The 12,031-nt window shown below is 35.4% G+C and overlaps 1 protein-coding gene across 1 annotated transcript; it reads left to right on the top strand.

Annotated features, from left to right (window-relative positions):
• The first annotated feature begins 4,375 nt into the window (after positions 1-4,375).
• Positions 4,376-6,729, top strand: LOC114245878 (catalase). The gene is made up of 2 exons (XM_028178183.2): positions 4,376-4,613; positions 4,903-6,729. Exons 1-2 carry the CDS (start codon positions 4,488-4,490, stop codon positions 6,436-6,438), a joined length of 1,662 nt encoding a protein of 553 aa, XP_028033984.2. The 5' UTR covers positions 4,376-4,487; the 3' UTR covers positions 6,439-6,729.
• The last annotated feature ends 5,302 nt before the right edge of the window (positions 6,730-12,031 follow it).

Here is a 12,031-nt window from a genome sequence, read left to right as displayed (position 1 = left end):
CAATTAATTATAGTGGAATTTCGACTACTGTGGGACCTCTAGTAAGATTAATAATGAAAAGATAAGTACCTATGTAGGGAACTTTTTTGAGAATTACCAACGCATCTTTATTTCAATTTAATTAGGAAGTCTCAAAATCCGTTTTTATTGCTTGGGCAGGTAAGTGAGCTCATGGTTTGATGTTAATTGGTAACTGGAGCTTATAAATATCGGTTGTGATTTTTTTTTTATTGCCCTTTTAGGCAGACGAGCACACGGCTCACCTGATGGTGAGTGGTTACCGTCGCCCATGGACTTCAGCAATGCTATATGAGGTTGAAGTGTCAATTGAGTTGGACAATGGCTGCACCACTCTTCGAACGGGAAGGCGAGGACAAAGCGTGACGTCCACTCGTGTGGATAATATGCCCACAAGTAATTACGTTTCATAATTTATTCTTTATACCTGTTATTCTATTTCCATATTCTACTGATATTCTATTTCCATACAAAATTTGGTTTCTGTCAGCCGGATTTGTGAACCATCATATTCGTCTAACTCTTCTGAACCTATCCGTATAGGATTAGAATATGCTCTAATGCCATAAAACTTTCCAATAGAGCAGATTTTCTAATCAACCGTTTTTTATTATTTAGGGCCCCGTCAGTCAATTGTTTAGCAATTTAGTGTTATTTTATAATTCACAAGAATTATTTCCGTTTTAAGCGTGTTGCCCGCAATTATATTAATTAAATATGTAATGTGTATGTTGTATCACTGGTCCTGGGAATTCTCCTTGTAGCAGTGTGTTATAATGGGTTTTCACCAGATTTTCTGTTCGGATTATTAGAGAAGATTGTTATCACTTATCTGATGACTTTACCTTTGCCCTTTACTTTATAATACAAAGTCACTTTTTTTTTATCTGACAGTCGCGGTATCATTAAAAGCGATAATATTACTATGAACTAGCATATCGTCGTTGTCAAACCAAAATCTGCTATGCGCACTTTTTGAGATTTTTACTTTTTGACCTTTTCATATAGTTCACAGCTCTATCTAGCGTATAAAAAAAACTGTTATGTGTTTATAGCTTTAATATTTATCTATAGCTTTCATTTGATATAGTTCTTAAAAATTCACCTTCATATAAAATTTTATATGAAAATGTTTTTACTCGTTATTTCAAAATAGAGTTTTTGCACATAGCAGATTTTGGTTTGACAGCGACTATATACAAAAAAGAGCTACAGACTTATAAACGACTTTTAAAAATGTTACGAAGGAGGGTAGGGCGTAAAAATACTATTTTGCGAAGCAAGAAGCGGTAATTAGGGCTCAAGTTAACGGAAAATATTAATAATGTACTAAGCTATTCACCAATATTTGTAGTTTTTGTAAATTGAAGTTTCGTGAAACCTCAATACAATACAATAAATTGCGCGCCTCAATTTATTTTTAATCGTGTTACATTACGTGCGGTGGAAAAGTGTGGTACAAAACTAATTTACTTTAGTGCTACCGTATCTGGGATAGAGAATAGTCACGATGATGTATATAACTAGTCAGGTCATAAGTATTGTCACACAGTAAAAACTTTTCTTTTAGAATGCTGGCCACAAAAAAGTTTATTGAATTCGAATTTCGAATTGTTCATGAAAATAAAAATGTATACTTTTAGAGTTTTACTCATTTTTAAATATGGAGTGGACGCTTAAAGAAGACCGTGTTGCAGTTATTGCGTTGCATCGTTGCGGTTACGCGCCAATTCAAATTTTTAACATACTGAAAAATTTTAATATAACCAAAAGATTCGTTTATCGTACCATCAAACGATACAATGAAGACTCTAGTGTAGATGACAGGTCAAGAAGTGGTCGCCCTCGGTCTGTTAGGACTCCAGCAGTGATAAAAGCTGTGAAGGCGCGAATTCAAAGAAATCCCAAACGTAAGCAGAAACTGTTGGCCCTTCAGATGGGGTTAAGCAGAACCACGGTGAAAAGGGTGTTAAATGAAGACTTAGGACTTCAGGCATATCGAAGAAAAACAGGACATCGTTTGAATGCTCGTCTAATGGACCTGAGACTGAAGAGATGCCGCGCTTTGTTGAAGCGGTACGCGGGAAAAAAATATCGGGAAATTCCTTTTTCGGATGAAAAATTTTTTACCGTAGAAGAGAGCTACAACAAACAAAATGATAAGGTGTACGCACACAGTAGTGAAGAAGCGAGCAACCGTATTCCGCGTGTCCAACGAGGTCATTTTCCATCCTCGCTCATGGTATGGTTGGGAGTTTCTTATTGGGGCTTAACAGAGGTACATTTTTGTGAGAAAGGTGTAAAAATGAATGCAGTTGTGTATCAAAATACAGTCCTGACGAACCTTGTGGAACCTGTTTCTCATACCATGTTCAATAACAGGCACTGGGTATTCCAACAAGATTCGGCGCCAGCTCATAGAGCGAAGAGCACACAAGACTGGCTGGCGGCGCGTGAAATCGACTTCATCCGGCACGAAGACTGGCCCTCCTCCAGTCCAGATTTGAATCCGTTAGATTACAAGATATGGCAACACTTGGAGGAAAAGGCGTGCTCAAAGCCTCATCCCAATTTGGAGTCACTCAAGACATCCTTGATTAAGGCAGCCGCCAATATTGACATGGACCTCGTTCGTGTTGCGATAAACGACTGGCCGCGCAGATTGAAGGCCTGTATTCAAAATCACGGAGGTCATTTTGAATAAACTTAGTGTCATAAGAATCTATGTTTTGTTAAGTTCATTTCGGTATATGAATGGTTACATAATGAATAAACTTGTTTCAATTATTTTACATTAAACATGTGACAGAATTTATGACCTGACTAGGTATTATATACTGTAATACTGTATATACAAATAATACGATAAATAATAAGTCTCAGGTGAAGTTTTCGTGTTTCGATCACTTTACGAATGTGATGTATTTTACATGGGGATTCGTATTGCTGTTCTAGTTAATCTACACTAATTAAGAAGACTAGTGGTCCCGCAGTAGTCGAAATTCGACTATAATTAATTGAAATTGTAAGTTTGAACTTTATTATGGTTCTATTGTCAAAACTATTTATTATACTTCTATAATCACAGATTTCGCCAAGACCATGATCTACACTTTAGAAAAATATTAACAAAGACAAACAATATTCAATTTATTCTCAATTTGACCATAGACTTTATGCAATAAGAAAAGTTTGACAATAAACAAATAGTATGCATGCGTGTGTGTGTCAAATACATGGTAGTGTGTGTAATGCTTTCTTTATTGATTTAATGTATCTTTTAGGCATTATTTTACAAAAAATATTAGCCTTATGCACTCCTTCTCTATATTCTCTATAAGTGTGGAAAATTTCATACTCCTCCGTCCGCGCAATTTTTGTAAAAAGGGGTACAAAGTTTTTGCTTCACGTATTAATATATAGATTCCTGCGTAACATTACCAGGCTTTAAAGAGACTTAAAATAATACTTTTTCCTACATAACTTTATACCTTAGAATGTAATCTACATGTGATTAAATTGTAATGTACATGGATATGAATATAGATTATTCATTGTATGAAAAGTTACTCTAGCGACCGGCTTAATTTGACTCACAATAATTGTCTTCATTGAACAGATGATCTTGATATCGTAACCCCCGGGGAGCATTTTAGTGACGTTAAAGGTGTGTCACCCTGCAAATTTGTATTAGTCTAAGTGGTACATACATCACTATAGTATATGTGCTCTTATTTAATTTTGCCGTGGCAGGTTACTAATTGTATGTTAACATTGGATAGTATAATGAAAAACTCTTTCGTTTGTCAGTATGTAGTTTTACTATAAGGCTGTATGGGCTAATTTGCCCTTTGTCCATTGGCGAATTTAAAAACTATGACACTCAGTTTTGGGATGTTATCAAATAAGTAATTAATTTTTTTGTAAAACAATGCCAGGGTGAAAGAAATTTTGATACATAAACTAAACAACATGAAAAAATAAGGCATAGTTTTTCAAGTACAAATAGTTTTGTCATGAAGTTGGCCCACTTTTGGGCATTGTCCTTTAAGGTATAATTATATAGGAGTAATATTAAAACAGTCTAATGCTAAAAAGACATTTAGTCATATTTTTCTTTCCTTCTAGCTGTGTAATGCTTCAAGTGCATTAAATCCATTGAACGGTACACAGTTAAATCTTAACACAGCATTATGACAGCATCATTAACCAGTAAAACTAAGCCTGTAAATGTAGGTGTCTCAAATGAAGATAAATTTAGTATATAAGTAAAGTTTATATTTAATGTGTATAGTTAAACCTAAAAACATATGTTTAATTTGCACGCAAAAAATACTAAGCCTAGCTAACTACTGCATCAGAAAAAAAAAACAAAGAATATCCTGAAACTAATTGGCTTAATCGCACGCATCGATTCTATATAAAAATTACTAGAGTTGTTCATTAGCACTCTGGTTACGTGAATCAGAATGAATAGTCCGATTTGGGGTATACTGCTCGCAATATCGATACAAAATGTCAAATCGTACAAATTCGATAATTTCACCGTCGAACCTGCGGCTCGGCAGTTATTGGATTTTAAATTGGAACATCCGGTATGTGCATTTGCTTATAAATCTGTATTTATTTTCTTCGATTCGATATTTTATACTGTATTTTATGACGTCAAGCTATTACAAATTTAGTTTCCAAATATATCATTGTCTACTTAAATACAATAACAGACTGATAATGGACTTGCAAACGTACGTACTCTGGAACAAATGTCCATCAATAATATTAAGACATTAACATAAATAGTATGTTTTTCAAGTAAACTGAAATATTAATTCCTTTTATTCGAACGCGTTAAAGTTTTACATAGATAATAAAGGTTTGTTTTAGGAACCAATTGGACTATGGACAACCACATCTGGAGAACCAGTCGAGATTAGAGAAAACACCGCCCAGAACACAGATATTATATCGAACCAGGTATTTTTAGATTTGCAAACAATAAACGATGGTGAAAGAGTACCCGAAAGATTAGTTCACGCTAAAGGCACTGGTGCCTATGGTTATTTTGTGGTAACCAATGATGTTTCCAAATACACAAAGGCTGATGTTTTTAATGGAATCGGGAAAAAAACACCTCTTGTAGTCAGATTTTCTTCATCGGTCGAAAATTTGGGCGGTACGGATCTTAAGCCCGAAATGAAAGGCATGGCCGTCAAGTTTTATACTGAGGAAGGAAACCTAGATTTACTTTGTCTACAGAATCCTGTTTACTTTTATAGAGACGCATTTTTCTTCAGCTCCTTAGTCCACGGATTAAAAAGGAATCCGCAAACGAATCTGTTCGACTTCACTTTGTTTTATGATATAATAACATTACGTCCAAATACTCTGCATGCTTTCATGTGGACTCAATCTGAATACGGGATTCCTAATGGATATAGGAAAATGAACGGTCACCCTATTCACACGTACGAAGTGAATAATAAAAAAGGGGAAAAGTTTTATGTGAAATTTAATTTTAGAACTGAACAAGGCTTAGACAACCTCACAAGGGCAGAAACAATTCAACTAGCTGATCCTGATTACTATATCAGAGATTTATACAATGCAATAGAAAATAAAAATTATCCATCTTGGAGATTAGAAATGGACGTAATGACGTTTGAAGGGGTGAAGGAAGTGGATTATGATCCGTTTGATGTAACCAGGCTGTGGAAAAATGGTACATACATCACTGTACCTATTGGTCGACTTGTATTGAACAGAAACGTCAAAAATGTTTTCCGAGATGTTGAGCTGAGTGCCTTCAATCCTGGTAATTTAGTTCCCGGTATTCCTGGACCACCAGACTTCATGTTCAAAACACGTAGACTGTTTTATAGAGATACCCAAAATTATCGCTTAGGGAGGAACCACAATAAAATAGACATCAATAAACCAAAATACGCAAAGCTTTACAGCCGTGACGGGAAACCTCCCGTAGATCACAACATGAAAAATGCTCCAAACTATTATCCGAATTCCTTTAATGGACCAATCCCATACGTTGACGAGAGCAAACCTAGAGAAAAGTTACTGATATTGCAGAGCAACGCTGTTGATTTTGAACCTCATTCGTACTTCTACAACCATGTATTAGTCAGAGAGTCTCAAAAGCAAAGATTAGTGGATAACTTGGCTGCAACCTTAGTGTCAGTGACCTCTCCTGTCCTAGAAAGAACAATTAAACTAATGTATCTTATCGATAAAGATTTAGGAAGACGCTTGACTGTCGCTTTGGAACTAGCAAGAGTTGCAGCAGCACAAAGAGCTCAAGCAATAGCTGCTCGCAATGGGGAACTGACACCGATTAAACGCAAATCAGACTTACATTCAGAAGACTCTAAGGATGTTAAACTGCAATTTGTTAAAAGAACCAATTAAATATTAATGTGACTTCTACGGAAGGTTTTATTTTAGTTTATTGATTAATTTATTAAATATTCTTGCATTTACAGTGATGATACAGTTAAATGAAATGAAAATAATCAAACATATTACAGAAAGTCGATTTAAAGACGTCGTGGTCTAAAGGATCGTGGCTCGATTTGTCCTTTCCCTCTCTGCACGGTCGATTGGTTCGCGAGACGCTGTCTATTATCTCACTCTCGCTCTTCCTAAATTGTATCTTTTCTCTCTAGCAGTAACGAATCTGTCACGAGTTAAATTTTACTCTCAAAGCGCCTAAAAGTTTTACTTCAAAAATTGGTAAAAAAAAATCATCAGAATTTATTATAGATTTAAAATATTTCGTAACTGCCGTACAATTCTATACGGAGACGCCGATTGTATCATTAATTAGTGTGAATGTTGTTTCGTTCACAGACATTATCCGTTCGTAATAAATTAAGAGAACGTTTTAAGCGGATAGTCAATGTCCCTCATTGACGTAAGCCCCGCGGTGACCGACGCGACGCTCACATTATTCATATTTATAAAGGTCTTTTGTTTATACATCCATAATAGATTTTTGTATCTGAATTCAGAGCATGCGAGTCGCCAGAATGTTTCAGCTGTGAATTCTTGCTTCGGATATTTGAAAAAAAAAGAAGAAATATTTTAGAATATTTTTTTAAACAAATCCTTATTGTGTTTATTCTTAAGTTTACCAGATACGCCTAATTGTTAGAAATTATTATATTATTACATTTTATCTCATAATCCCATTTCATACTTTTGCGTGTTTCATCACAGTAAAAAAATGCAAAGGAACCATGGTCAAATAACATAGAAAGACTAGCTTAGATTCATGTAACATACTAGGTTATAAAGATTATTGATATAACATATTATTATACAGCTGAGGTTGATGCGATGACATGGGACTATAAAATATGTAGTTTAAAATCAGAAGCGATATTCATTGTTACATCTATTCTCCCTTTTTAAATATTTAAAAAAAAAAATTAATTTTTTCTTCGCTTTTAAATATGGTTATGTAATAATGTGTTATACGTCGTCTGTCTATGACATAATTTTAAAGGACCCGTCTTGTAAATTGCATTTACAGTCAACAAAAACAGACGGTAGCATATTATTGTACTAACAGGTGTGTTCCTTTAACCGTTCGTTAATTCGAGGTTAATTTTAGCAAACGGGAAACCGGTGTTTGCGCTTTCGTGCAATATGTAATTTAATTACAATTTATCTGCATAAATACTTGTGTGGGTTAATGTTTGACGATTAAATACGCCTAATCAACGTTGAAGTTGCCAAGAAACGACGCGGGGCTCCGATTTCGAATCTTTAGACATAATTCAAGGTGTTTCGTTGAATTAAATTGCTACCTCTTATTACAAAAAAAAAAAAAGGTTTTTCTGACCTGATTCACGAGTTCAATGACACGCCACAGATGTAGCTACTCGTTTTGATAAAAGAGTGTGACGTGTTTAGTGATAGTAAAAGTACTTATATTTTAATCTTAATAAAGAAGTTTATCCCTTTTTTAAATTTACTTTTAAGCTTTATTATCTCGTTTATTATAATTTGTAATTTCATTATTTACTTGTATGTTTTGCGGTTTTCGTTGTCACGTTGTGACTAAGATCGCGAAAACCGATATACTATTTTTATCTAGCGACGATAAGATTAAATTAGTTCAGATGTTATTGGGATGTAACCTCTACGTACCAGGTCCAAGATCCCGCGGTAGGCCCAAGAAACGCCGGTTGAACGTGGTAAAGGCGGATATGGAGGAGAATGCCGAGAGCCCAGAAGGATGTCGAAGACCGGGTATAGTAGAGGAGTTTAAGTAGGAAAACGGACCTTGGCTGACCCTGACTAGACCGGGAAAATGTTAGGAAGAAGAAGAGATGTTATTGGGATGTGTTAATAATAATATAATTTTTTTTAATTGCTAATTGGATGGACGAGCTCACAGCCCACCTGGTGTTAAGTGGTTACTGGAGCCCATAGACATCTACAACGGAAATGCGCTACCCACTTTGAGATATAAGGTCCTCAGTATAGTTAGAAGGCTTGCGGAGAGTACTTTATGGTAGGCAGCGGCTTGGCTCTGCCCCTGGCATTGCTGACGTCCATGAGCGACGGTGACCACTTACCATCAGGTGGGCCGTATGCTCGTCTGCCTACAAAGGCAATAAATAAAAAAAGTTACAGCGGCTGCCCCACCCTTCAAACCGAAACGCATAACTGCTTCACGACAGAAATAGGCAGGGCGGTGGTACCTACCTATGCGGAATCACAAGAGGTCCTACCACCAGTAATTAGGCAAATTTTAATTTTGCGGGTTTGATTTTTATTACACGATGTTATTCCTTCACCGTGGAAGTCAATCGTGAACATTTGTTAAGTACACTATGCTTAGAGCGCGTCAGTAGGTACATTAAGAGTACATATTAAATAAATATAACTGTGACTGACAAGCGTGCAGCCATCGCGACTCATTGGGCCAAGGTGATTCGAAACAAGATTGAGACATTGAAGTATAAAACGTTAAACACTTTCTTCAATCCATTAAATCAAAACGAATCAAATTCATTGATATACATTTGAATTAAAATGTTTATTTATTTATTTATTGCTTTTGTAGTCAGACGGCCCACCTTATGGTGAGTGGTTACCGTCGCCCATGGACTTCAGTAACGCCAGGGGCAGAGCCAAGCCACTACCTACCGCTAAATACTCTCCACAAGCCTCGTTTGAAGAAGGGCATGTCATAGCGCTCGGGAAACACCGTGGAGGGGAGCTCATTCCATAGCCGGATGGATGAATATACATACTATGAAATTTAATCTCTGTCGTTGTATACCTAATACGTTATATAAAGTCTATTAATATTTAGAGTACTTAATACACAGTACAATAGTAAATGTAACGTGACAACGATATTAAACAACAAAGGTGGTAGGCCTTGTTGTTTATTTACAGGACCATTGATGAGTATTTTTGAAAAAGAGTTGTATTTATTGATTGTATAAAGCTTCTTTTTCAATAGAACCAGCTAATTATGAAGCTACTTATTCGTTAAAACTTAAAATGATATTTTCTAAAGAACCTGCGCGGCGCAGGTAGGTATGTAATATTTAAAAATATTTTTACTGCTTACTGTCATGCATCTTGATTTTATTTTATTGTTTCGAATACTCTATTTATCTGTCACCGTTAATGCACAATGAAATAGTAAAAAACTTTTTTGAATCAAAAAACATATTTCATGATTTAAAGAAACTATGAGACGCATTAAATTAGATGTGTTTTTGCGGTTTGTGTATTTAATAAATAAAAAAAAGTACGTGACGTAATTACTCAAAATACAATTCATAAGAGTAACTGATTTTCATTTCGCTCGACTTTTCTAAACTAATGTAATCTAATAATCATACCTCTCGGTGGGAATGCAGGAAATCACATCACCGCAAACGTCTGTATATATAGATTAAACTGACACGTCTATTTTAAACGCATTTACGTATGTGTGTGATGTAGGCAGCCTATAAATAAATAAATAAAAACACACACATTTAAACCAATCATCGTGTATTTTAAAAATAACAGGTGCAACGTATTATGTGGGCGCGACGACATTAAAAGATCAAAGACTACAATTTTTTTTAGCAAATACATATATCAAAAGATTGTGTTAACTTTTATTATTTCGTTTGTAAATTTTAAGTCGTGGTTTAAAGGATAAGTCGTTCGGTGTGCCCGTATGAAGCTATGCTGCTGAAAATCCGGAGGTAGACAACAGTTCTTAACCCCCCATTTCTGCCGCAAAGCTATAATACTTTCCACTTTGAAGGTTAGGAAAGATGTTGAAGAATACAGATGAGATTTAAACAATTTGTCTCCAATGTTCCCTGCATTGCGTTATGATGTTTATGGACTCCGGTAACCACTTAACCCAAACTGAGCCGTGAGCTCGATCGCCCGTATTGGTAACACAAGAAAAAAAAACGCTATGGAACCAAATTTAATTTATTTTTCAGTGTTTCTTGCGTACATTCTTATCGCGTGTTTCTTTAAAAATACAGTTTTAATTCTTGCTTGTTTTTCGTGTCTGCGATGTTGTTTTGTGAAAACAAAATTCTTAATGTGTACTGTTTTGGGCGAGCTGTTTTGGTTTTTATTTCCACTTATAAAAACCAACGAGTGATTGCTTTCAGGAAAATTTAGTAGTGTCAATTTTTCCTCATTCAGCATGTCTATATTTTTTTTCTTGCTAAGATGGGTGGACGAATCCACTGCCAACCTGGTGTTATGTGATTACCGTACCCCAAAGACATCTACAACGTAAATACTACCACCCCCCTTGAGACATGAGTTTTAAATCCCAGTTTTTACAGTACAACGGCTGCCCGATTTTTTTAAAGCGAAACGCATTACTCCCCCTTGCGAGCTCAAGAGGCATCCCTATCAACAGTACCGTGTTTGTCACTAACACGACTTTTCTCATAGAATTTGGCTCTTTCGACTAAATCTTTATGATTGGATCTTTACACAATAACGCAATATATATAAATATATTTTATTGAAATTTTGATCGATTGAAATTTTAGCACTGAGAAGATATTCACAAGAAACAAAGAACTTGCTCTATTCCAAACATATGAACTAAACAAAAAAAAAAATACAAAACATGATTAAGACAGTACATATTGTATAAAGATGAATTGAACTAGAAGGAATACGTCTGACGGAGCACTGGGTATGGATCTAATTATCGCTCTGTGGAGTACAAAATCAAGCCAAGTAATTATTATTAGTGTGGATAAAGCATTATAAACTTTATGTATAGAAAACATATTATGCCTTTAGTTGGAAACGTCTTGCATAGATAAGTTGTAAAATATAAAATCCTTCATGTTATTAAAATTTCAATAATTCAGTGTAGAATTTAAAATTACCTTCTTCTTTTTACCATTCTTATTGGATGGAGCAGCATGTACTTTTACTATGCTGCATAGGGAATTGCAATATTTATTTATTTTTCTTATTGCTTAGATGGGTGGACGGGCTCACAGCCCACCTGGTGTTAAGCGGTTACTGGAGCCCATAGACAACTACAACGTAAATGCGCCACCCACTTTGAGATATAAGTTCTAAGGTCTCAATATAGTTACAACGGCTGCCCCGCCCTTCAAACCGAAACGCATTACGGCTTCACGGCAGAAATAGGCGGGGTGGTGGTATCTACCCGTGCGGACTCACAAGAGGTCCTAACACCTGATCACAAAGCATCCCATTATTTTATTATATATGTTGCCCTTTTATTTTTAAGAAATTTTATACAAATTTTAAAACATTATATTAACAATCTAACTTTTAATATTTTTAATGATAAAATATACGTTGTTACATTACGGGAACGGTAAAATCGTTTTCATATCTCAACTAAGTTGAATCGACTTTTCAATGGTTGCGATTTTATCTTCTTACCCACATCGAGTACACTGTAATAACATCGACAGAGACATTTCTGCAGCTGATGTATGGACTTGAGGTCTCCATAAATTCA

This window comes from Bombyx mandarina, chromosome 23 (genome assembly GCF_030267445.1).
Source record: "Bombyx mandarina strain Sakado chromosome 23, ASM3026744v2".
Classification (NCBI taxonomy): Eukaryota; Metazoa; Arthropoda; class Insecta; order Lepidoptera; family Bombycidae; genus Bombyx; species Bombyx mandarina.
The sequence above is the reverse complement of the archived record's forward strand: the minus strand, read 5'-3'. Positions and strand labels throughout refer to the sequence as shown.